At 53.7% G+C, this 24,363-nt stretch overlaps 2 protein-coding genes across 5 annotated transcripts; both read left to right on the forward strand.

Annotated features, from left to right (window-relative positions):
• The first annotated feature begins 1,233 nt into the window (after positions 1-1,233).
• On the forward strand, positions 1,234-2,022 carry MYMX (myomixer, myoblast fusion factor). Its single transcript, XM_037519812.2, has one exon. The coding sequence runs from the start codon at positions 1,271-1,273 to the stop codon at positions 1,523-1,525; it is 255 nt and encodes an 84-aa protein (XP_037375709.1). The 5' UTR covers positions 1,234-1,270; the 3' UTR covers positions 1,526-2,022.
• Positions 2,023-3,050: 1,028 nt separating this feature from the next.
• On the forward strand, positions 3,051-15,901 carry SLC29A1 (solute carrier family 29 member 1 (Augustine blood group)). Of its 4 annotated transcripts, none has more exons than XM_037519809.2 (14): positions 3,051-3,183; positions 8,626-8,735; positions 9,825-9,925; positions 11,689-11,770; positions 11,890-12,110; positions 12,209-12,348; positions 12,633-12,767; positions 12,854-12,951; positions 13,086-13,161; positions 13,604-13,698; positions 13,887-13,989; positions 14,217-14,302; positions 14,710-14,909; positions 15,237-15,901. In XM_037519809.2, exons 3-14 carry the CDS (start codon positions 9,897-9,899, stop codon positions 15,346-15,348), a joined length of 1,377 nt encoding a protein of 458 aa, XP_037375706.1. In that variant the 5' UTR covers positions 3,051-3,183; positions 8,626-8,735; positions 9,825-9,896; the 3' UTR covers positions 15,349-15,901. The 4 variants fall into 4 exon arrangements, with proteins under 4 accessions (XP_037375706.1, XP_037375707.1, XP_037375708.1 ...); XM_037519810.2 differs by lacking the exon at positions 3,051-3,183 and adding an exon at positions 6,165-6,186; XM_037519811.2 differs by lacking the exon at positions 3,051-3,183 and adding an exon at positions 6,632-6,691.
• Positions 15,902-24,363: the final 8,462 nt, after the last annotated feature.

A 24,363-nucleotide genomic window follows, 5' to 3' on the forward strand; every position in this document is an offset into this window, starting at 1 on the left:
CCCATCTCCTCGGGAAACAGGTAGAAGGAGAGGAAGACAACACCTATGAATCTATACTCCCGCTCCTCTCCCCTGTTACCTCAGGGTGGAAATGGAACAGACCTTTCTGCCATTTAAGCTTTCTTCAAGGTCTCTGGCTTTGGAGATAGTGAGGATGTTAACAGAGACCACTGATGGGACAACGGATCATATTTCCAAGGCCATGAAGTGTGCAAAAACACTCTCATGGTTATTATCTCATGTCAGTCCAGCGAGGCAGAAATTATACCCATTTTATGAAGAGGAGAGTGTGGTACAACAAAACAAACCTTTGTTGTTCCTGTATTTTGCTAGCTCATGGGACCTCGTGAATCTAGGGGAAAAGTGGGTGGAGTGGGTGCTGAGGTAGATATCCCTGTTCCTGTCCCTGTACCTCCCAGCTGTGTACAACTGGGATGAACTGCGACCTACTCCTCTATCCCCCAGGGGAGGGCCTACAAAAGCCAGCCTGCCCGGTCCTATGCTTCCTTTCTCAGCTGCTGAGTAACAGGAGGGACAGGAGTCCAGAAGAATCAATAAGCCTAAGGTCACATGACTAGAAAGTGCAGTCTGGGTTCCAACCCTGAGGTCTGCACCCAGTCAAGGAGAATTCCTGCTTGTGTTCCTTCCATTTCCAACCCCCTCTGCCCCCTCCCCTCCATATACCAGGTGCCAGAACACAGCTGTCTCATTTTCCCCCCACCCCCCAGCCAGTCTGTGTGGGACTGAGCTGAGTGGAGCAGTCCAAGCAGCCTCCAGTGAGGCTGTTACCCTCCAGACAAATTCAGCCTGAGATAGATTGTGGGCAGCGGTTCTGAACGGTGAGTTACACAAGGTAGGGGGTGAGGGACTAGGAGGGGTGAGGTGTCAGAAATGGGTGGATTGAGGGCCCTAAAAAGAAAATTTAGAATTGCCTGGAGGAAGAACTCCTGCTGATTTGAGGGTAAAGTCTGGAGCCTGAGGGTGTGCTTGACGGGTGGGTAACCCGAGGAGGGAAGGGTATGAGCAACTGTAGGAGCTTCCTGGGGCTGAGAGTAGCCAGTTTCTAGTTCTGGGAATCCTCACCTCAGCTACCTGGCCAAGAGAAAGGGCTTCAGGAAAGTAAATATTACCTAAGAACTAAGGTCTGGGGAGCCTGAAGGGGGAAACTGAGGAGGGGGAAATCCTCCAGCTCCATGTCTTTGCCAGGTGAGGAAGGAGCAGGAAAGAGGCAAGTCTAGAGTCTGGATTGCCTCCCAGTCCCTGACCGGCCATGCCTGCACCGCTGCTCCCTCTGCTGCTTCGGATGTTGCTGTCTCGCCTACTGCTGCCAATTGCCCGCCTGACCCGCCGGCACCTCCTGCCCCTGCTGCGCAGATTGGCCCGCCGCCTGGGATCCCAAGACATGCGAGAGGCTTTGCTGGGCTGTCTGTTGTTCATCCTCAGCCAGAGACACTCACCTGATGCTGGGGAGGCCTCCAGTAAGGCCCACCCAGAGAGGAGGGAGAGGCTAGCTCCCCCAAAATGAGACCAGGAGACCAAGTAGCAGCAGTATTCGCCAAAATGCTTTCTTTTGCAGTCACAGTCCCTGCACTGTCACTGACCACAGCCTGCCCAGTGTGCAGAAGACATGGTGGGATGCTAAGCACAAAAGGGGTCTGACCAGGACACGTCTCCTCCTTCCCAGCAGAAATGACAAGAAGGATACCCTGCACCTTGTAGAAAATGGACACTCCCTTCCCTGCTTCCCTTTGAAGACCTTTGTTGATTACCTGTGGACTCAGGGGGGAAAGAAATAACTCCCTCTCAACCCCTACCCCACCCCAGCCAAATGGGGACATGAAGTCCCATGAGGGACGATACTTACTTAACCCAGGGACAACTGACCATTTAGCAGAGTCTAGACATTTTAATCCAGATTGTCTTACTGCCTCAAGATTTACCTTAAAATAAGATCTTGGTTCCTTAGGGAGTTAGTCCTGCATCTGAAGTGACACCTCCAGCATGCAACTATCACTTAATAAATCTGTAGATTTGAATTCCTGGGATGCTTTTGACCATCTTCCATCTCATATGCTACAAGCGGATCTCACCTGGAAGAGGTGCTTGGTGTGGAGGGGTGGGACAGAGGGCGGGCCCTCACGGCTTCCTTTTGTTGCTTATTTCATTGTCACTTATCCTCACCTGGAAACAGCTTCTCTTGTCTAACGTCAGCCAATACATCTGTCACACTCTGATCCGAAGTCGTGGTCTGACTTGGAGGAAGTGTGCCATGCCAGCTCAAGGTAGGGAAAACAGACATCCGTGGTCGTTGAGCAAGTTTGAAGACTTCAGTGAAGGGCTGGGAAGAGGCCCTGTGTCTGCTAAGGGAGCCAGTGGGCCGCCCCTCGGGAGAGCAATGGCGAAGGGATCTGAGGGAAGCTGGGGGTGGGGCGACCTGATGTGATGAATTCACCATAGTTTCTCTTCCCCTAGAAAAGGCCCCACTGGGGTCAAATAAGAATTGCCAGATGTATTTGCAGCCCGTTTCCATATAATTTGCATATTGTTCTCATTCAATAGTCCTCTCTGCCTCTCACGGCTAGTCTTGGGCTCTAGGTCCAGAGGGGAACAGCGAGGACTACAGGCCCTTTTCAGGACCCCATCCTGTCCCCTCACCCTTAGCCTGCCTGGGCTGGGAAAAGAACAAAGCCCCGAGCTATGCGCGCCCCCCCCCGCCCCCCCCCCCCCCCCCCCGGCCCGCCCCGCCCCGCCCGTCGCCCTCCTGCCGGGGAACCATCTGCTCGCTCCTGGAGTTCTCTAAAGCCTGCGCTGGAGCTCGCCTGTATCGGGACGGCCGCTTGGGAGGAGGGCTCGAGGCCATTTCCCTAACTCCCTTCCCCTTTGGGGTCACGGGCGCGGTTTCTGGCCTCCTCCGGGTCTCCTCTCCCACCGACCTCCCAAAGCCCTCCCGGCCCCCAGCGGCGCCGGCGGGGCCCAGCGGAGCGCGCAGAGGGCGCGGGGCTCCGTCTCAGCCGTCCCGGCCGGCGGGGAGACCGGTCAGACCCGGCGCGGGCTGCGATTTCCGGCCACCGCGATGGCCCTCGTCTAGCGGCGAGGACGCCAGGAGAGGGACCCTGGGTTTGCCAGCCCGGGATTTCCGTACCCCCTCCCCAACGCCGGATGTCCTCACTAAAGCTTCAGCAGGTGCGCTGGAGGCGGGGGTAGGGGCGGGGTTGGCCTGGCTCTCCCCTGGCCTCATAGAGCTGGGTGCTGGCAGCGCCCCACATGTGCTGCTCACCCTTGTTGGGGTCGGGGTAGGGGTGGAGTGGGGGTCTGCGGTTTCTGGGAAGGGGGTGCTGGTCTGGGGTTTTGAAGGCCACGGTTAGGTGATCCTCACCCCTCACCCCATGTTGATGACCCCAAGGTCAGAGACTTGCCAAGAGCCTAAGGTAGGGCAGAGGTGGAAGAAGCTAGGCTACATCAAGGCCAGACCTAGTAAACAGAGTCAAGTATTCCTGAATCCTGAACTCCAATACCAGTCTTTCCCCAGGAAGGTCAGGGAAGTGAGTTTGACCCAGAATGAGGTCTTGTTCATCTTGGGTTTTTTGCATTAACTTGGATTATTTTATTTATTTATTTATTTTTTGCGGGACCCTCTCCGGTGGCCGGGGATCGAACTGGCACTGCAGAGGCTGCGGGCAGCCTCGCAACCCAGCGCTCAACCACTGCGCCACCAGGGGAGGCCCTAACTTGGATTATTTTAAATACAGCATCAAGGTATTATTAATCTTGATTTATGAGTTTTTTGGAGCACTCTTAAATTTTGCACCTCAGCCCAGTGCCTCATTGGCCTCTCCCTAATCCCAACCCTGCCACAAAGCCTTGCAGCTGAAGACACAAACACAAGTGAAAAGGTACAGTCATGAGACATGTGACATGTGCTGGTGACAAACTGCCCCCCCCCCCCCCTGCTGAGCAAACACTCCCAGCAACACAGATGGACACAGGGCTGGAGAAATCGGACTGTCTGTGAGGGGGTGAGGCAGGCTTGGGGCTGGGCAGGGGAGGAGGGAGTCTGGGGCAAGACACAGAGTGGGGGGTGGTGCTGCTGGACCAGCCCTTCCCATCTCACAGAATTCAATCGAGGAATGGGACCTGAGGGAACTAGAAGTGAGAGAGCCATAAGAGTGGGCAGAAGATGACAAAGGGCTGGCTGGGCCTGTCTAGATAACTCCAGACCTAGGCCTGAGTGAGTTAGGGCCAGAGGCTGTCCATTCCACTAGGGGGCCCTGGCACCCATAGCAACACTTATCCAGGGAGGTGGCTCTAGAGGGGTGTGGCTGCTGGCTGGGGGCCCAGGCAGGGTGAGGGCCAGATGGGCTTTTCTTTTTTTTTTTTCTTTTTTTTTTAATAGAGGCATGCTTTATTTATTTGTTTGCTGGTTTGTTTGTTTTGTTTATACATGCACTGGGTACAGTCAGAGCGCAGAAGGGTGAGAGAATTCACCAGAGCCAGAGCGGGGAGCAGAGCAGGCAGAAGGACCGAAGTACACTGCTGAGGGAAGCAGCGGGCGGCAGAAGAGGTCTGCGCGCCATGTGGGACCCTCCTCCGGTGGCCGGGGAGCAGCCGGGCATCGAACCGGCGCCGCAGCTCGGGCAGCTTCGCAACCCAGCGCTCAACCGCTGCGCCACCGGGGAGGCCCGGGCTTTTCTTTTTTTCTTTAAGATTTATTTTTATTTATACAAGCACTGGATACAGTCAGAAGCACGGGAGGGTGAGACAATTCACCAGGGCCAGATTGGGGAGCAGAGCAGGCAGAAGGACCGAAGTACACTGCTGAGGGGAGCAGCGGGCGGCAGGAGAGGTCTGTGCCCCATGTGGAACCCTCCTTCGGTGGCCGGGGAGCAGCCGGGCATCGAACCGGCGCTGCAGAGCTGCGGGCAGCTTCGCAACCCAGCGCTCAACCGCTGCGCCATTGGGGAGGCCCCAGATGGGCTTTTCTACAGCAATCACAGCCTTGGCTGTTGCCATCCTGTGAGCAGACCAGGCCCCCGAGGGGGTGGGGAGAGGAACCAGTCTTCCCCTGTCTGGCGTGGGACTCTCACCACTTTCCTTCACTTTAATTCCACTTCCAGCCCTAGTTACACACAACAGCAGCCTCTGACCACCAGCCTGGTCATGCCTGGCAGATCTGCCTGACCACTAAGGCCTGCCACCCCCACATGTCCAGAGACAGGAAATGAAGGTGGGGAGAGAGATGGAGCCAAAGAAGAGGGAGGGAAGGGCTGGGAGAGGAAGAGGGAGAGACTGGACAAACACAGAATGGACATGGGGGCGAGGGAGACCCAGACATGAACCTGTCTTGGACACATGGACAGTGCCTAGAAAAATACCCATTTTCCTGCCCTCTGGATAAGTCTGGGGGCAGATGGTCTATGAAGATCTGTTGGGCTTGGGGCCAGAAGGCTGGAGAACACCCCTTCTGGAGTAGCCTGGGGAGAGTCCATTGATCCTAAATAAAAAAGCATCCCTCCCCTCAGGGCCCCATCTGTTCTCTGGGGGAGAGGGTGTGGCTCTGCCGTAACCCTATGATGCTGGTACTGCTAATTGTTAATTAGTGTTTGTGGCTTCTCCTGGGCACAGGCCTCTTGGGTAATGGCAGGGAGGGAGCAGAAGACTGGGTTGGATTTTCTCTCCAAGGCACCTCCTAAGCTTTGGATTGTCCTCCAGCACCGAGGGCTTCTGCAGGGCAATGATCTGTCCCCAGCCACAATTTACTGCTTAACAAAAATGGAGGGGATCGTTTTCCCTCCTTAGGTAAAAGAACTGACCACTGCTCAGCAGCCCACCCCCTTCCTCCTCAGCCAGTGGAGGATGTGGGGGCTCAGCAAGGCTTCCTCCTCACAATAGGATTCACTCAGGATGTAAGGCAGTTCCGGCCTTTTTCTCTTCCTTTATCCAGCTGTGCCTCAGTTTTTCCAAAGTTCTGGGTACAGAAAGGGTGAATCACTAGGAGGCTACCGAGCTGCGCTTCTAATCAACATCCCCCACCCCCCAACACTCACAGCCACATACCCCCCTTAAGTTGTGGGTGGTAGAGTGTTTGGGCCGTGTGGTTACGTATTAGGGGTGGGAAAACCCACCATGCAGACTCTATCGGAGGGGAACCCCACGGAGTGAAAGAGCAGCAGCGTTCCAGGAGGAGAGGTCTGAAAGGAAGAAGGGGGGCACCGCGTGGGGGAGGGGCGCGGGAAAGGAGAGACGTACCAAGGGAAAGAAAACGGCGTGGGAGGGGGTTTGAGGAGCGACAACGGAGCATCAAGAATGGAGTATGGGGCATCCGGGACTGTCGGGGCAGCAGGTCTGTTGCTGGGAGCATCCCAGGCGGGGCTCTGTGGGAACTTGTGCAGTAGCTCCAGCTTAGAGACTAGGGGTACCGAGTGGGGGGCCTGGCCCCTGCAAGCCCCCGTGCCCCTTAGTGGGGTAGGGTCTGGTGCGGCAGGGCCCAAAGATGTCGTCGCTACAGAAACCACCAGGCGTGGTGCCGGCGGGGGCGCGGGCGGAGGTCGCGCAGCGGCGGGGCCCCCGTGAGGGCGGCGGGCGGAGACTCGCGGGGGCGGGCTCAGCGCAGGGCGGGTTTGAAAAGGCCCCGGCGCGCGGGAAGCGCCGGGAGCGCGCGCAGATCTCGGCGCCGGAGGACCCTTCCCTGCAGGTGCCGCGGGAGGCGCGGGCCGGGGGGCGCGGGCCGGGGGCCGCGGGGGCGGCAGGCGCCAATTCCCGCCAGCCACGAGGGCGGGGCGGCCGAGCCTGGCAGTTGCGTGGCGGCGAGAGGGCACGCGGGGTGCGGCTGCCGCTGCCCCCGTGCGGAGCTGGCGGGGCGGCGCAGCACGTGGCGCCCCGGGGCCAGGCGCGCGGGGGGCCGGGGTGTGGGGAAGGGGTGACCCCCAGGGGATCCCGACTCGTGCGGGTCGTGGGCCGCTGGGCTTTCGGCTCTGAAACCGACTGTCGCCGGCCTGACCTCCTTCCGAGGCGGCGAGTGACTGCATGGCTGATCACCAGCCTGGTCGGTACGCAGGAGGAGTCCCCCTTGGAGTCTTGGGGATGAAGGCACGCAGCCTGCAAGCTGTTTTAGTACCCGTTTGTTATCGGCTCACTCTGTCTCTGGCATCTCCTTTCTGGGCGCTTCCTCATTTTCTCCCAGAAAGTCTTATATTCACTAAGTGAAAGGACAAAATTTTCTTCCCAGGGAGGAAAAGGGTGGGTGAAGGCTGGTCCCAGCCTGGCCCCTTATCCTGTCTGGGCCGCCCCACGCCTCTGGGTAGTCGTCACACCCAACACTCATGCCAAGCTAGTGAGACCTCTAACCTCATTTCTCTCCCCTACTTGAGAGTACCCCCACACCCACTATACAGGGCTAACTGTGAAGCAGCCTTCATACCTCCCATCCCATCCCATAAGTCTAGAATAAGCTGCACAGTTTGAATTACGGCTCTTCACTAACTGTGACCTTAGGAACAAGTAACTCAGCCTCTGAAGCTCAGATGTTCTCAGCTGCATTGGAGACAGCTGAGTGCTAACTTAGATGAGTGCCAGGACAAGAGGGAGTAGGTATCTGCAGGTAGCAACTAGCCCCATATGGCATCCTGAGGAGTAGAGAATTTGGTGCTACTAGGAGGGTGTGCCTGGAAGCCAAGGCTCCTGAGACTTGTTGGGAGCCAGGGGGTGGAGAGCTGCTGAGTTGGGTGAATGCTTTCAGGGCCCCTTAGGCAGGCCAAGGCATGGCCAGAGGGACACCAGATGCTTGGAGCTGGTATCAAATCCCTGGCTGCTGCTGGGCAGAGGCAAATAAGAACAGAACACCTGGGCTGGCCAGCTGAGTGTCCTGACGTGGGCAGGAGGAGGGGACTGCTCCTGGCGTTGAATTGGGCCCAGGATTGGGGAGGTGACTGCTGAGCACGGTTGTAGGGGTGTAATCTTGCCAGCGTTGTTGGGGAGTGCCCTTGGGTTCAAGAAGCTGGGGGTTCCTATACCTAATGAAAAATCTGAGTCTTGAGCCTTCTCCACCTACCCCTAGGGTAGAGTGCTCTTGCCCTCATCTCCCTGAAAATGTAGACTTGTTCTTCACTCTGTCCCCGTGCCAACAGTGCGTGGCTAGCATGCAGAGGTACCCAGTAAATAGTTAGAAGGATAAGGACAGAAGCCCTTGCCTCCATCCTGGGGGTTGTGTGCTTGCTCCTCCGCTCCCTGTTCTTCCACGTGTGTGTGTGTGTGTGTGTGTGTGTGTGTGTGTGTGGGGGGGGTGCTGAGGAAAGCCTTTGACAAGTCTGGAGTTTTCCTAGGGAAGGGTTGGGATGAGGGGAGCGGTGGTGGCAGTGGAGTCTGTCTCTTTGGTGTCTATCTGGCAGTGTCTTTGTCTCAGTACTGGCTGTACCTGTGAATTGACCCACCCCTCAGCCTCCCTGCTGAGAGACTTGTTGGGTCTTTTATCTCCCTAGCTACAGGGGTGGTTTTTATCTTCTTGATGGGTGTGGGTGTGTGTGTGAGAGAGATACTTCTTAGAATGGGGCAGCTCCCTCCTTCAACAAGGCCTGAGGGGGTTCTCCCCGATATGCCCTGTGCCACTCTGCATTCTGGACTCTTACCCAGGAACCAATGGACAAAACCTGCAGCCTGAGCCTGAGCTAGGACCACCTCCCAGGGACAAACTAGGCCCCCTTGACGACGCTGACCCAGCTGCTGGCAAGTTTGGGCATCTGGTAAGTGCCAGCCCCTGGAGGGCAAGGAAGCTTGTCCATCTCCTCCCCCCCACCGCCCCAGCAGGCTTAATACTGGAGCTGGACCCAAATATGGCAGGATGTGTTAGCATGTGTGTGCCTGCCTGGCTTTCTATGCCCTCCAAAGGGAGGGCTGGTGCCAGGGTACTTCTTGCTACCCAAGGGTACAGGAGAGAGACACTGAGGAGGGAGGCTGGCAACTTTCGGGACTGTGCAGTTAATCAGGCCTGTGCCCCCACCCCACCAATCTTCAAGTTTGCTTTCAGAAAGGAGAAGAGAACAGCTGTAGGAGTAGTCAGGGAGGAACTGAGGGGGGATGGGATGACCCTCGGGGTCAAGGTTAGGGGCTGTGTCCCCATACATAGCTAAGTATTTCTTAGAAAACTGGTCTGGAACTGGAAGGAACTAGGAAAGCCCCAGGCACTGGCTGGAAAGGAAGGTTAAGGTGCCACCAGCGGAGAGGCTGGAGTTCTGGGTTGGCTCCAGGAGGGTACAGGCTTTCCAACCCCGCCCTAGACATGAGTCCATGGTCTCTCAGAAGGGTAGCGAGCAGATAGGGCCCTGGGGAGGGAGGCCTCGCTGGCTTGGCCACAGTCATAACTCGTGGCTGCTGCTGTTGCAGATCTGTTTATTTTGTGCCCTGCCTGCTCCCCTCCCCCTTAGCCTCTTTGCTTGTTCTCCTTTCTGTCTCCCTCCCCCGTCCCTCCTTCTGAGATTTATCATCACTGTCCCTGACCCCTCTCATCCTCTTCCCTGCCTTCTCTGCCTGTCTTTCCCTCCCTCTCAGGCATACGTCCTCCTTCCCTTCTGCTCTCCCCCCTCCTGTTTCCAAGCTTCCAAACTGCTTCAGCTGCTGGATAAAAATAGCGGTGGCAGCGGCCTGGCCAGGCCTGGAGCCAGGTAAAGCCTGACCAGGCAGAGGGGCCCAACAGAGCACTCCTGAATAGGGAAGGGGTTCCTTCTAGACTCCTTAGCTTGCCTGCTCTGTCTGCCCTCCTGTTCCCCAAGAGACTGAAGGGAGCTGTGGGGAAGCAGGGCCAAGACCTGGCCCCACACTGCTTTTGTTCCCAGCGGGCCTCAGAGGGAGAGACCTATCAGCCAGAGGAAACCAAGAACGTTGACAAGACTGTCACCATCGTCATCATGACAACCAGTCACCAACCACAGGACAGGTACTGGAGGGCTTGGGCTGTAGTTTCAGGGGAGCGTGAAAATGGGCACAGTGTCCTTGGAAATTTGGGGTTGCCACTACTTACTGGCTTTCCGGTCAGCTAGCTGTGAGTCAGGTCTATTGCCACGATGGGGCCCATGCATTCCTTGGTTGAATATTTGTGGGTGGGAGGCAGCCCCTCCCTGGTCTGTCAATATTTCCACTGTTGCTCTCCAACCAGCCAGCAGCTTCCAGCTCTTCCCGCCACCTATGTGGGGAGACATTTGGCAGCACCCCTCAATACAGAACACATCTGGCCAGGCTGCCCTCTCCTTCAGGGTTACTTTGGGTCCTCTGCCTCGGATGACCCTGGGGTCCTTCAAGCTGACCTTCCTCACTTCTACCCACCTCTGGAGCCTGACCCTCAACTGTGGTCCTGCATATGTGCTCTGGGGGAGGAGGTTGGAGCTTGATTAAAGTTCTCCAAGGTGTACAGGACCCAAGCTGATTGACAAAGCCATGCCTGGGAGCCAGACTCCTCCAACTCAGACCCCACCCCATCCCACCCCCACCACCCTGCTCTTCTGCCTTCTGCATCACAGGTTACGCAACTAGGCAATTCTGACTGAGACCTTGAACCCTTAGTGTGATCTCTCTGGGACTAGTTCCCTCCTGTAAAATAGAGGTGAGGGTTATTTGGATGGGAGGGGTTCTAGTAAGTACAGATCCTAGGTTGCCTCCCTCCTGTGCCTCTATCCCCATCCCAGCTCCCTTGTTGTACTCAGTGAGCCCCACTGTGACCCTCCATCCTATGCTGTGTGGCTTTGGCTGAGAGTTTTTCCTTTTCTCTGGGCTTCTGAATCAAGGCCATAGTTCTTCAAGGGAGGAGTATATGAAGAAGTTGGGGGACTGCACTTATAATGGGCACTCACCCAGACCCTGTACTCTATCTCCTCACTGCCTTGGGCTTGGTCCCTGAAAACTGGTTTTGACTATGGTAAAGGTACAGTAGATCCTGGGGCGGGTGGAAGGGGGGCAATGAGGAGGGACAGGGCTGCCTGGGGGGAGCTGGCCCATCCCTGAGGTTAAGGGCTTGGGCAGTGCCCTGACCAACACTGAAGCAAACTTATTTATACTTGGGGCCCAGATGACTTTCAGTGGCCTTATACCTACCCTAGGGGGTATGACTTACAAAGCCAGTTCTGTCTGGGCCAGGAAAAAACAGCTCCCTCACTTCCTAAGACAGCCGCCTGCCTGTCCTACTAGGTCCAGAATGTCCTACTACGTCTAGTTCTGGGAGTTTCTTGACCTCAGAATCCTCTATGGGGAGCCACACAGTCCCTGCCCAGACATAATCACTTCCAGTCTGCCCCGTGGGGGTGGAAGACACTTGCTGTTTGCTTTCTTACTCACCCGCCCATACCAGGCCTTTAGCAAGATTTCCAAAACCACCTCCGGATGTGTGGGTCACAGTGATTCCCAAACCTACAGGGTCCCCTGAGTCCTTGGGGCTGAGAACCAAGGTCCGTTCTTTCAGCCATGCCCTTTAGTCCTGTGTCCCTGCTCCCCTCCCCCCGCCCCGGACTCCACTGTGCCCTTGTCCCTGTCCCCAGACACGCCCCCGCCCTTGCACCCACAGAAGGACACATGACATGGACACAAACACAGATGCCCTGTGCCCTTGGACAACTTAAGAGGCCGAAGGTCAGGGAGGGAGGCTTCCCTGGGTTTGTGACGGGGAGGAGGTGGTGGGTCACTTGGCTACTCTTTCCTCTTCATCCCCAGGTACAGATTCGTCTGGTTTATCTTCTTCATGCTGGGCTTGGGGACACTGCTTCCCTGGAATTTTTTTATGACAGCCACTCTGGTGAGATTGGGGGGGACTGGGCTCTGGGGTGGGGGGCATCCTCTGGGCATGTAGGACCTAAGTTTATACTCAGTGGACACAGGGAACCATTCCAACTCCTGTCTCTGCTATCCCCACAGTATTTCAGAAACCGCCTGACTGACCCAATCCGCCTGGCCAACCCGTATAACACCTCCTTGGTCACTGCTGAGCCGAGCGGAACCATCGAGCCCTCCTCCATCCCCACAGTAGCCTTTCCAGAGAATAATTATCTCAGTGCCATCTTTAACAACGTCATGACCTTGTGCGCCATGCTGCCCTTGCTGCTCTTCACCTGCCTCAACTCCTTCCTGCATCAGAGGTGCGCAGGCTCCCGGCCCAGCCCTCACGGCCTCCTCTACTCCTCCAGCTGAGCCCTTGGCTTAACCACCCACCTCCACCACCTCCCCCCTCCGGCAGGATCCCCCAGTCTGTTCGGATCCTGGGCAGCTTGGTAGCCATCCTGTTGGTGTTCCTGATCACTGCCATTCTGGTGAAGGTGCAGCTGGCTGCTCTGCCTTTCTTCGTCATCACCATGATTAAGATCATGCTCATTAATTGTAAGCGATCTCCCCCCCATACCTCCACCCTTTATTCAGACCTACAGTGAGCCAAAGGGGGAGTCCGCTCCTCCCCCAGAGGAAGTGGATGCTGTGGGCAGTCAGGCTCTAGAAGCCTGAGCAGGCACACATCAGAACTGGGGGTGGGGCAGAGAGAAGGGCCGCTTCGGTGTCCAAGACTCACGGGGAGTAAATTGGGAATTAGACATCTGTCTTTCCATGGGCCCCAACCACTCCCAGCAGAAATGAGTTCCCCCTGCTGATGCCCACCCTCTTCTCCCCAGCATTTGGTGCCATCCTGCAGGGCAGCCTGTTTGGTCTGGCTGGCCTGCTGCCCGCCAGCTACACAGCCCCCATCATGAGTGGCCAGGGCCTGGCAGGCTTGTTTGCCTCGGTGGCCATGATCTGCGCCATCGCCAGTAAGTCTTGCTGCCTGTCTGTTGCCCTGGTTGTTGGGGGAGAAGCATGGGGGGCCCATCTCTGACCACTGACACCCTTCCCTCAGGTGGCTCACAACTGTCAGAAAGTGCCTTCGCCTACTTTATCACAGCCTGTTTCGTCATCATTTTAGCCATCGTCTGCTACCTGGCCCTGCCCCGGCTGGTGAGCAAATGGAGAAAAAGCCTTGGGGGTAGGAGAGGAAGCCCAGGGCTCCAGACCATAAGGGTGTGCTAAGCCTAAAACTGTAGGAGGGAAATTCTAGAGGTTCCACCTCTCCTGTCTCCCTTGCTTGATAGGAATTCTACCGCTACTACCAGCAGCTCAAGCTTGAAGCTGGGGAGCAGGAGATCAACTTGGACCTCATCGGTAAAGGTCTGAAGTAGCTGGTGTGGAGGGAGGCCTGCCAGGGGTGGGGGCAGTGTGAGCCCAGGGTAAGAATGAATGCGCTGTGTCTGTAGTGGGCATGAACCAGAAGTCCAGAGGGACCAGGGCATGGGGAGTCAGGGGACAACAGGAAGAGAGGGCAGGGAGAGATAAAGTGGGGTAGGTCCTGAATGACCTTGAATTTTTGAGAGTAGTCGGAAGCAATTTTAGATTCTCGGAATAGACATAACATGATCTGAGGCTCCTGGGAGCGGAGGGGGGTTGTACTATGAAGACGTGGAGGAGATCTGGGGCTGGTGTGATGGTCTTACTGCACTGGTCAAGAGGGTAATCTACCTCCAGCTAGCCCCCGCCCTTTTGGGGAATGTGTGTGCCATTTCTGTTGCTCCGTTACAACCTGAAGATTCTTCTACAACCTGTCACCCCCCAGGAGAGGAGACGAGAACAGTCAAAGAGGAGTCCAGAGTTTCAACCAATTCTCAGCCCGCCACCAAACGCCACTCCATCCTAGCCATCCTCAAAAATGTATGTGGGGCCTGGGCGTCCTGCCCTCTGCTCATCCTCTTTCCTCTGCCCACTCCCTGCAGTCCCCGACTTCTCCCTTTCTAACCTGAGACTGAGCGCTTGCCTAGATCTCCCGTGTTGGGGGTGGTTTCTCAGTTCTTTCTCGTACAATATGCCATGAAGACACAGCCTAGGTCCCTTTTTTCCAGATCTTAGTCCCAGCTCTCTCCGTCTGCTTCATCTTCACCATCACCATCGGACTATTTCCTGCTGTGACTGCTGAGGTCAAGACCAGCATTGAGGGCACCTGGGGTAAGGACACCATGGATTCCCAGGGTGGAGGCAGAAAGGCTAAAGCCTGGGAGTGGGGCGAGGGGGGCCTGGCTGCCATCTCCAGCTAGACTACTGGCTTGCTTATCCTTCCCTGGGCTGGAAGTATTGTTGTCATTTCATAGCCCGGGAAACAGCCCCAGTGAGGGTCAGGATTGCTGAGTCTGCCTCTCCAGGCTTAATAACCATCCTGTAATCTCCTCTTCTAGGCAAGTACTTCATTCCTGTGTCCTGTTTCCTGACTTTCAATATCTTTGACTGGATAGGCCGGAGCCTTACAGCTGTATTCATGTGGGTAAGTGGCAGAAGGGGGCATTCAACCCCCGTGAGAGGGAGGAGTTCAGAACCAAGAAAGTATGGTGGTGAAGGGGACATGCTTTTTTTTTTTTTTTTTTAAACCACGACATAATCTATTATACATCTGTAAGGAATACACCAGGCTTGAGTGGACAGGTCAGTGAGCACACACATGCACACTCACACACCCTGAATGATGACCCCCCAGATCAAGATGTAGAGCATTTCCAGTAGTTTAGAGGGCTCCCCCATGTTCTCCCCTCCCATCAGTACCCCAAAAGGCTGGGCACCCCACCTGCCCAGGCTGGTTTCAATTCAGAATCTGAGGGGCCCCAAATGGAGCCCCTGAGGTCTGGATGTGCCTTGCGGATGGCCCTGGGCTAAGGTACTGCCTGGTGTCCACAGCCTGGCAAGGACAGCCGCTGGCTGCCCAGCCTGGTGCTGGCCCGGGTGGTGTTCGTGCCTCTGCTGCTGCTGTGCAACGTCAAGCCCCGCACCTACCTGCCTGTGGTCTTCAAGCACGACGCCTGGTTCATCTTCTTCATGGCTGCCTTCGCCTTCTCCAACGGCTACCTCGCCAGTCTCTGCATGTGCTTCGGGCCCAAGTGAGTGGAACTTGGTGGCATCAGCAGGGTCTGGGCTCTGGTAGGGAGCACTCTCTGTACTCTACAGGGGGAGGGAGGGCGAAAGGAGAGTCCTGCTCCTGGGCTGAGAGGAGGCTGTTGAGGAACACCTAGAAGGTGGTAGTGGGTGGTGGCCAGAGGCAGGTGGGGTGCCCAGGCTTAGTGAGTTGGAGATATGGGAGGTGGAAGATGGTCCCCTGTACGTGTTCTCCAAGAGGGAAGTGCCAGATAGGGTTTGGGAGAGTTTGATCAGAGGAATCTCTTCACCCCAGATGCTGTCTTAAGGTAGCATTGCCCTCCCTCCTTTAGGAAAGTGGATCCGGCTGAAGCAGAAACTGCTGGAACCATCATGGCCTTTTTTCTGTCTCTGGGCCTGGCGCTGGGGGCTGTATTATCCTTCCTGTTTCGGGCAATCGTGTGATTACGGATGGACAGAAAGACAGTCGGGCTGCCTGCTCCTGCCCCTTCCTTTATGGAATGGGTGGGGGTGGACTGGAGGTTGTTTTCTAGTTGACATCTGCTTTCTCAAGGCCTGTACTGGGCCCTGATGTTCAGGCCCTGAGGAGGAAACTCTGGATGGACAGTGGAGAACACGGCCTGAGGGTCAGAGTTGAGGGAGGGGACACAGTCTATATCTGCTTAAGGCCCCCCACATGTGGCTCTGACTGATCCCTATTTGAACAGGATGGCAGAGGCTGAGAGCGTGTGTGTGTGTTCATGTGTGTCAGTCAGTATGTTTGTCTGCTTGTGCCAGGGGTGGCTAGGGGCCAGGACTGTCTGTTCTAAGGTCCCATCTGATATTTCCACCCCCCCTTCTCCCAGTGTCCTTCCCCCCACCTCTCCATGTTCCTACCCAAAATCCATTCTGTTACAGATGCCATTTTACTGCCTTTTTTTATACTGGACAGAAACCAGGTGCCTTCAATGGCTTGCTAATTAAATAAACCTTTTTTTTTTTTCTCTCCATGGTTCCCTGTATTCTCCAGCCACAGCTTCATGGCCTGGAGAGGGTAGACGGATGGCAACCTAAGTTTGGCGGGGGTGGGGGTGGGTGTTAGCATGACCCAACAGGGTCTGGGACAATGCAAGAGTGTGTGTGCCGGCGGGGTGGTGGTGGAAGGATGGCTAGGAATGTTAGGTCTGTAGGCCTCAGAGGGCCTGCAGTGCCCCCTGCTGGGACCACAAAGGAGGCACAGGCCTGGAGCCAGGACACCCAGACTGTTGGCTGGACCAAGAAAGGCCATTTTTCTTCATTGCTTCATTCCTCCTTTCATAGCATGGGGGGTGGAGACAGCACCCCATCTTTCCTTTGTCTTCAATGCCACCCCCTCCACTCTGTCCTTAGCTAGGGAATGAGCTCTGTAAAATTGGCCCGCTTCCCCCTAGCTCCTGGCTGTACTCCCACACCTCTGGGCAGAAGAGGCTAGTGTGGCTAGAGGGCTCTCCCCTCCCTGGCGCTCTGCCCTGACTCACTCGGGCTTCCTGGGGAACAAGGGGCCTATGTGTCCTCAAGTTGAAGCTGGGTCCTCCCCTTTTCTTCCCAAACTCTGGGCTAGGGAGAGGTGGGATGACCATGCCACTGAGACCCCCTTCTCAAAAATGATTTCCTGACAGGATTGGGAATGGGTCCCTCCCCCCACCTCAACCACTCTACCCCTCTTCCCAAGGTCTGACTCCACCCAGAAGGGCAGGGGGTACTCCACACTGCCCAGACTGTTCACTGATCCCTGACCAGCAGATTGCTCAGAACTGGCACCTCTGTTAGCACTTCATTTCTCAGTTTCGTGTAACTGAAGACTTTAGGCCTCATTAAGGACCGTTAGTACCTTTTTAAGGCTCTTTGATAAGCTCTGAGTTCTAATGAGGGCAAAGTCTATCATTGTATTGGGAACTGGAATCATGTATATTCCAGGTACATGTCACACCAGGAGATGTATGTGAAGTTTGGTGGAAACAAGGCCCTTTTAGGTTCAAAAGCAAAAGTTTCCCCAGGTAGTCTCCAGTTCTTACTATACCATTTGGCAGTGAGTCAGGCTGAAATGAACCTGTGCCCTTTCTCTTCTCTCCCTCAGTCCTTTCCAACTTCTCTGTAGTACCAAACCTGAGTATCTCATTGAATTCCTTGACACCAACAGCCCCTTGGGGACCCTGTGCTCTCTGGGTCCCTTTAACCGCCTCCTATCTGACCTTTTAGGATTCCTGACCAGGTCTCCTTCAGCCCATAGCCCACATGGCGACAGAAGAATCTGAAATCAAATATAGGGGTGTGCGGGTCTCCCTGGAATATGCCAAGGGAGCATATCGGGATGCCATCAACAGCCTGTTGATGCGATTCTTTTTCCCCCTCTGTAGCTCAAAACTTGAAACTGTACTTTATCTTGTAAGCTCTTATCTTAGTCTAGCTACAGTTATGTTTTTCAGGTCTTTCAAAGCTGTAGTGTTGAACTTGGTTCCCAGTGATACTCAGGTGTTTGCTGGGCATGGGCTTGTCCCTTCCTCCAACCTGCATGACTCCAGCTGTGTTCAGCTTTCACTGCCAGTGCCCATGGGATAAAGGTGGGATGTTAAGTAGGTTATTCAACCCCAGCAAAGGCTTGAAGGAGAGAAAAACAGTCATCTACTTTCTGAACTTAAGTTCATCTTGCAGAAAATTACTAGAATATTTTTCCAAAGTGTTCTCTAATGCCAGTGCCAAAAAAGGTGCAATTCTCACTCATTTCCAACCTCCTGACATCAGTGTTTTCATCTGAAATCAGGGAGGATGGGGGCGGGGTTAGGGGAAAAAAGCTGCTAGGTCTCCTGCCTGGCTATTGCAGTGATGCCCCCACACCACAAGTGGGCACTCTGCAGCCAACCCACTATCAGGCCTCAGGACTTTCCTCCTTGCATTTTGCAATTTTCCTTTTGTTTTACCTTGTATGTGAGTTGTTGGGGCTTTAAACTCTTGAAAAGCTAAACGTTCCAGTAGAATCAGCAGTCATCCTTAAAAATATACATGAAACCTCAGATACAACAAATTGGAATATAGTTGTGTATCCTTTGAGATGAATATGGAATAGGTGAAGGCCGTAAATTGGGGCAAGGAGAGCTTGATAGGAAAGCCCCAGTTACTGAGGAATGTTCTCCTGTTGTTAAACTGCAGTAGTGAATCTAAATGAATGTGAACAGAGAAGTGCAAAGTCACTTTATTTTATTTATTTTATTTTTTAAAAAGATTTATTTATGCATACAAGATCTGGGGTACAGGCCAGAGGTGCGGGGGGAGGGGGGTGAGAGGACTCACCAGAGACAGCACTGGGAACAGAACAGGCAGACTGACTGAAATACACTGCTGAGGGGAGCAGCGGGTGAGAAAGGAGAGGTCTGCTGCGTCTGGCTGGCAGGGAGGATTGAACTCATGCTTCCGAGGCTGCGGATTGCTTCACATGCTGTGCATAACCCCTTGCGCCACCAGGGAGGCCCTGCAAAGTCACTTTAAAGACAATATTGCTTCCTGGCCTGCAGGTCTTGCCTGAAAGCTGAGCCCTGACATAGGAAGTGTGGCAGTCTGAGGGCTGTCAGCCAGCAGCAGATCTCACAGGGAGGCTGGGCTGGCGGGGAGGCTCGTCTGGTTTCTTGGCAAGTTGGCAGTGAGTGTGTGGATGGACAGAACCCACATCTTCCAAATCAACCAGTGACCGTTGTCTAGCTGGGCATCTCTAGCTCATCTCTGCATGACCCAGCTGCTGCTAGGGTCCCCTCTGGGACAGGGCATGCTTACAACCCCTCTATGTGGTGGCATTCCTGGTGCTCTGTGTCAATGAGCCAGTTGGCATTCTGGATCCATGCTGCAAGGTGAGTGCTAGATGAGTCAGCAGACCCAAAAAAAGGGGTGGCACCCAGGGGGTTCTGTCTATGACAGCTGCCCTTTCCCAGTCTTTCTGTGTGTGTGTGGGGGGGGACTAGGTGGAATGGGGGATTCGGATTCAGACTCTAGGATTAAGACTTGGGCCCAGGTGGGGGCCTCCCTCGTGGCGCAGGGGGTTAAGCACTGCACTATGAAGCACTCCACAGCCTCTGTAGCACGAGTTCAATCCCAGGCTGGCCAGGAGCAACCCACATGGCGCAGCAGACCTGACTCGCCAGTAGACGAGACTTGACCCTCCTGACTCACCCGCCTGCTGCTCCCCTCAGCAGTGTATTTCTGTCAATCTGCCTGTTCTGTTTCCCACTCTGTCTCTGGTGAATCCTCTCACCGCCTCCCCCCCCACTTCCCCCCGCTACATTTCTGGCCTGTACCCCAGCTCTTTTTTTTTTTATTTTAAATTCTCAGCCCAGAGGAGGCGTGTTTTTTTTTTTTTTAAAGATTTATTTATTTATTTATTTATACAAGCACTGGGTATAGTCAGAAGCGCGGGAGGGCGAGAGAATTCACCAGAGCCAGAGCGGGGAGCAGAGCAGGCAGAAGGACCAAAGCACACTGCTGAGGGGAGCAGCGGGCGGCAGGAGAGATCTGCGTGCCATGCGGGACCCTCCTCCGGTGGCCGGGGAGCAGCCGGGGATCGAACTGGCGCTGCAGAGGCTGCGGGCAGCTTTGCAACCCAGCGCTCAACCGCTGTGCCACCGGGGAGGCCCGTGTACCCCAGCTCTTGTATGCATAAATAAATAAATCTAAAAAAAAAAAAAAAAGCTTGGGCCCAGGAAATAGTGACAGTGTGATACTAGACAAGTCGCTCATCCTCTGGCCCAGACTCTTTTTCTTAAGTCAAGGTGGCATGGACTTGTTAAAGAAATTGGGAAAGTGCGAGAATCCTTGAAAACAGTGAGGTCCCTCGAGATGGCCGTTACTAGGGTGAGCCTCAGTGTGGGGCACTCGCCCCTCCACTCCACTCAGCTTGCTGCACCTCCTCACACGCCAGTTATGTGTCCTCCCCCACACCTCCAGCCCCTGGAAACTTCAGAACAAGCTCCATTTCCCCTGAGGCATTCTGGTGCGAATTGCCACTTGGGTCCCAACTGCCAACCCAGGCCAGGGTGTGAATGACCAGAACCTGGATCCCGCTCAGCCCCGCCCCGAGGACCAGAGCAAGAGGGTGACGTCACCCGCCCAGTGCACCCCCCTTTCCTATCCTCCCCCCTCACCCCCCACTACCCCCCCGCTGGAGCTTGGTCCCCAACCCCTTCCCCCCGCGCTCACCTGACGCCTAGCAGGTGTAACAGGCGTAAACTGATGTCTCAGGCCCACTCTGCATTAAGCCTGGGTGACCTTGAACCAGGCATTTCCATCTGCCAGCCGCTCATCTGTAAAACTGGGGTAGTAACATTCGTGCTTAGCTCTCCGGGCTGTGAGATTCCAGGAGATTAAAACGAGGGATCACTTTCACCAGCCACTTTGTTCACCGTCCTACATGAAGAGCCTCCTAAGCGTCTCCCAGTATCCCTATGAAGTGCCGACTTGCTCTGCCTATTTGACTCCAGAAAAGAGATTGAAAGGTTAAAGGGAGGAAAAAACATTGTGCAAAATGCAAAAGCACCAGGTAGATGCCTGCCTCTCTCCTCCACTGGACACGCACACAAACAGGGAGGGCACCACAAAGCAGCTTGGTACACCTTTCCGTCTCCAAAACATCCCACAGTCACCTCTTTTCATATCCTCAGGGATCCCGAGCCTCCTAGGATACTGAACTCCCACGTCAGCCTTCCCAGGTGAAACTAGTAAAGTCTTTACTGATATGTAACCTCAGTCCCTACTGGAATTCCTCCCCACCCAGTGGCACTATTAGCCCTACCAGCCCTTCATCTGGGTGCAGGTTGGCAGCAGTAACTGGGCCCAGTGAATGGCCGAGAAATCCTGCCAGTTGAGACCTGCAAGTTGAGCTCCTGCAGAGGCAGGACAGGTAGCAGGCAGCACAGTTAAGTAGGTCAGGGTTGTTTGTGGCACCACCTGCCCCTTTCCCTGCCTGTAATCTGCTCTGGGAGAACCACTTTGGGGTTGTTTTACTTTAGTCAAAGGAAGCCTGGAACACTGAACAACTGCCCATGCAAAAAGGGTGCTGGTGGGCATGATGGCAAACACATTTTTGGGCTGGGTTGATAGACTGAATCCAGGCAGGATTCATCCACACCCCTTATGTTGTTGATACTATTGTCCTTAGTTACAACAGTCATAAGGGTATTAATAGAGCAGCTTACCAAAGATGACCAATTTACAATTCTGGAAGGGTTAGATCACAGTTTCTGACCTTACCACATTCCCCTGAGATTTCATTCAAGCGCATGACCTCACCCATCAGTCTCTGCCTCCTGGAACCTCTATTTGGTGTCCCAAACTTCCTGACCCCTCCAACCCAGAGTGCCCCTCAGCCCCCACATTCCACTCAGCAAATGTGTACATTTGCCCTTTATCCCACACCTGTCTGATCTCCCCATCTGCAGCCTCTTCCTTCTCCAAGCTATGAACCAACCGTAGAGTCTCTTAAGTGAATATTTGTTTTGATCAACACAGTTAACTCCCTGATTTAATATATTCAAACTTTTATCCAACAACTGATGATAAAGATTTTTCTCAAGCACACATGGAGCACTTATTAATATTAGCCACATTCTAGTTTTTATAAAAAGTCTCAAATACAAAAAGCCAGTATCGGTGGGGGTTATCATGTTCACCTGACAAAAGAGCCAGTATCATAACACCACATATGTCTACAACATAATTAAAGAATATAAAAATGATTGAAAATGCAAGACAACTGGATCAACAAAGATACCATAAGGGGATCAGGGAATGCAAAAACTGAACTATAGTAAGACATATTGAGGACCTCCCTTGGTGGCGCAGGTGGTTGAGCACAGCGCTGTGAAGCTGTCCACAGCCTCTGCAGCGCCAGTTCGATCCTGGCCGGCGAGGGTCCCACATGGCGCGGCAGACCTCTTCCCTCAGCAGTGTATTTCGTCCGTCTGCCTGTTCTGTTCCCGGCTCTGGCTCTGGTGAATTCTCTCACCCTCCCACGCTTCAGTGCTTGTATAAATAAATAATTTTTTTTTTTTTTTAAAGAGACAGATTTGAAAGGGAGAAACCAAACTCTAATTGTTTGCAGATGACAGATAGGGTTATACCTGGAAAACACAGGACACTGACAAATTAAGAATTCATAAGGTAGTTTTCCAAGTTGCAGGATCAATAAACAAAAATTGATTTTCCACACTTTGGTAAACAAAAGGAAAATTCCCATTTAGCCATAGCATCAAAACAAAACAAAACACCATAACAATCAAGTGAGCAAATGGAAAGCTATGCAAGAGACTTCTCATTGTCCCAGCAAAATGTGGAAACTGTGGTAAGGCAAGCCCGGGCTGTCTATACAGAATTGCTCAATTGCCCAAGGTCTCTGAAGGGCAGGTCCATTAGCCAATGAAGATGTCAGTTCAGGATTTCCCTGTGAGAGTTAAGCCTCTGGAAACTAGGAAGGACAGGAACTGAAAGGCCAGTGGTGCTGCTGAACCAGAATTCCCAGTGTGAGCAGCAGTAGCAGGAGGGCTCTGCCCAGACTGTGTATGTGTGCTCCCTCTAGGACCTCACTTAGCTTCTGCTAAATCAGGGGCCTTCTGTAAAAGGTAAGAGAATATACAGCACACGCGTTGCAAGCTATATTACCTAAATTACAATGATCAAGTCCACCATTACAGCATGAAAGAGGGTAAAGACACCATGGAAACAAATAAGTGTGACCATGTTTCAGCAAAACTTTATGGAAACAACTGAAATTTCATATATTTGGCACATGTCAAAATTTCATATATTTATTGATTTTTTTCCATTGTTAAAAATATAAAACCAGGCCTCCCTGCTGGTGCAAGGGGTTAGGCACAGCACTATGAAGCTGTCCGCAGCCTCTGCAGCAGGAGTTCAATCCCAGTCCGGCCAGGGAGCTACCCACATGGCACGCAGACCTCTCCTGTCTCGCCCACTGCTCCCCTCAGCAGTGTATTTTGTCAGTCTGCCTGTTCTCTTCCTCACCCCGTCTCCGGTGAATCCTCTCACCCTCCCACGCATCTGGCCTGTACCCCAGTTCTTGTAGACATAAATAAATCCTTAAAAATAAAAAAAATATAAACCCATCCTTACTGTTTTTTTAAAAAAAGATTTATTTATGCCTACAAGAGCAGGGGTACAGACCAAAGATGCGAGGGTTGAGAGGATTCACCAGAGACAGAGTGGGGAGCAGAACAGGCATATCTACTGCAATACACTGCTGAGGGTGTTAGGGGGAAAAGGATGTCCTAAAGCTAATTCCATACAGGCTTTGTGGACTCCACCCCACCCCAGGCCAAAGCCAAAGACACTGGGAACTCCAAATCCCAATCACCCCAAAGGGAAGGTAGCTGGGACCTGAGGGTGGGGTTAAGCAGCCAGGTGGATATAAAAGGCAGACACGTGGGCTTTGGGGGTTCCCCATTTTGGCTCTCCGCCAGCTCGCAGCGTCCGGCCAGCTCTGAGAGTGACTTTGGGTTTCCAGGTCAGCGGATCGGGTAGGACACATTAAAGACTTTATTTCCCTATTTTCTCCCTGAGTTGTACATTTTCCTTATTTCCTTTTCCCTTGTAAATAAGGCTTTTATTAACCTTTTGTGTGTGCCTGTAGTGGAGTATTCTTAAGTCCCTTTTAAGCGCGCGGGTGAGGACCCACAGCCAGGAACCTGTTCAATATTGGGGCTGCTCTATATCAAGGGGAGCAGGGGGTGAGTCAGGAGAGGTCTGCTGAGCCATGGGGTCACCTCCCTGGGCTGGGATCGAACTCATGCTGCAGTGTCTGCGAATAGCTTCATAGTGCTGTGTCTTAACCCCTTGCACCACCAGGAGGCCCCCTGTTAACTGGAGCTAAGTCTCATTCATAGACAAAGAGTTTATTAGAAAATCAAAGATGATTTGAACTTGGGAAGCAGTCTGGCAGATTTTTACTGAATAGCTGTTAGCTGTTCCAACAATCACAAGTTTGAATTTAGTTTTAAAAGTTAGGAACAGTGAATCATTGCCATTAAAAATGTAATTATTCTTGACAGGAGGGCTTCCAGTTCTAAGTTGTTTTGACCCAGAGATAGAGTGATGCCATTTACATGCAGAGGAAGGCAATGTGGAGGTGTGATCTCTTCCATTCTAAAGAAAGCACTGTGGAGATGGAAAGGCTGAGTACCCCTTGTTTAAATCTTCTTTATCTGGTTCCTTGGTCTTTAGTGGGGGTTGAAGAGATTGGCTTTACCAGCAGGCAGTAGATTTTGCTGAGCTCTCACAGGCCACATTGATGCAGATGGCTTTGCTCTCAGCTGCTGAGCAGGGAGGGGATGTTCATATTACTGGTATATTTACAAAAACAAGCAGCGGGCCCCCCGGCTGCAGACCATAGTTTGTCATTGGGCCATCCTTCAGTAGCAGAAGGTTGGAATGGGTCTTTGAGGCTGG

The sequence above is a fragment of the Talpa occidentalis genome, unplaced genomic scaffold, assembly GCF_014898055.3.
Source record: "Talpa occidentalis isolate TD23 unplaced genomic scaffold, MPIMG_talOcc4v2.1 talOcc4.2, whole genome shotgun sequence".
Classification (NCBI taxonomy): domain Eukaryota; kingdom Metazoa; phylum Chordata; class Mammalia; order Eulipotyphla; family Talpidae; genus Talpa; species Talpa occidentalis.

Bases quoted from the DNA above. Each gene is read 5' to 3' on its own strand.
- MYMX (XM_037519812.2), top strand. From the start codon at position 1,271: ATGCCTGCACCGCTGCTCCCTCTGCTGCTTCGGATGTTGCTGTCTCGC.
- SLC29A1 (XM_037519809.2), top strand. From the start codon at position 9,897: ATGACAACCAGTCACCAACCACAGGACAG. The intron at 9,926-11,688 runs GTACTGGAGGGC...CTTCATCCCCAG, and splicing joins AGTCACCAACCACAGGACAG to GTACAGATTCGTCTGGTTTA. The intron at 14,303-14,709 runs GTAAGTGGCAGA...TGGTGTCCACAG, and splicing joins TTACAGCTGTATTCATGTGG to CCTGGCAAGGACAGCCGCTG.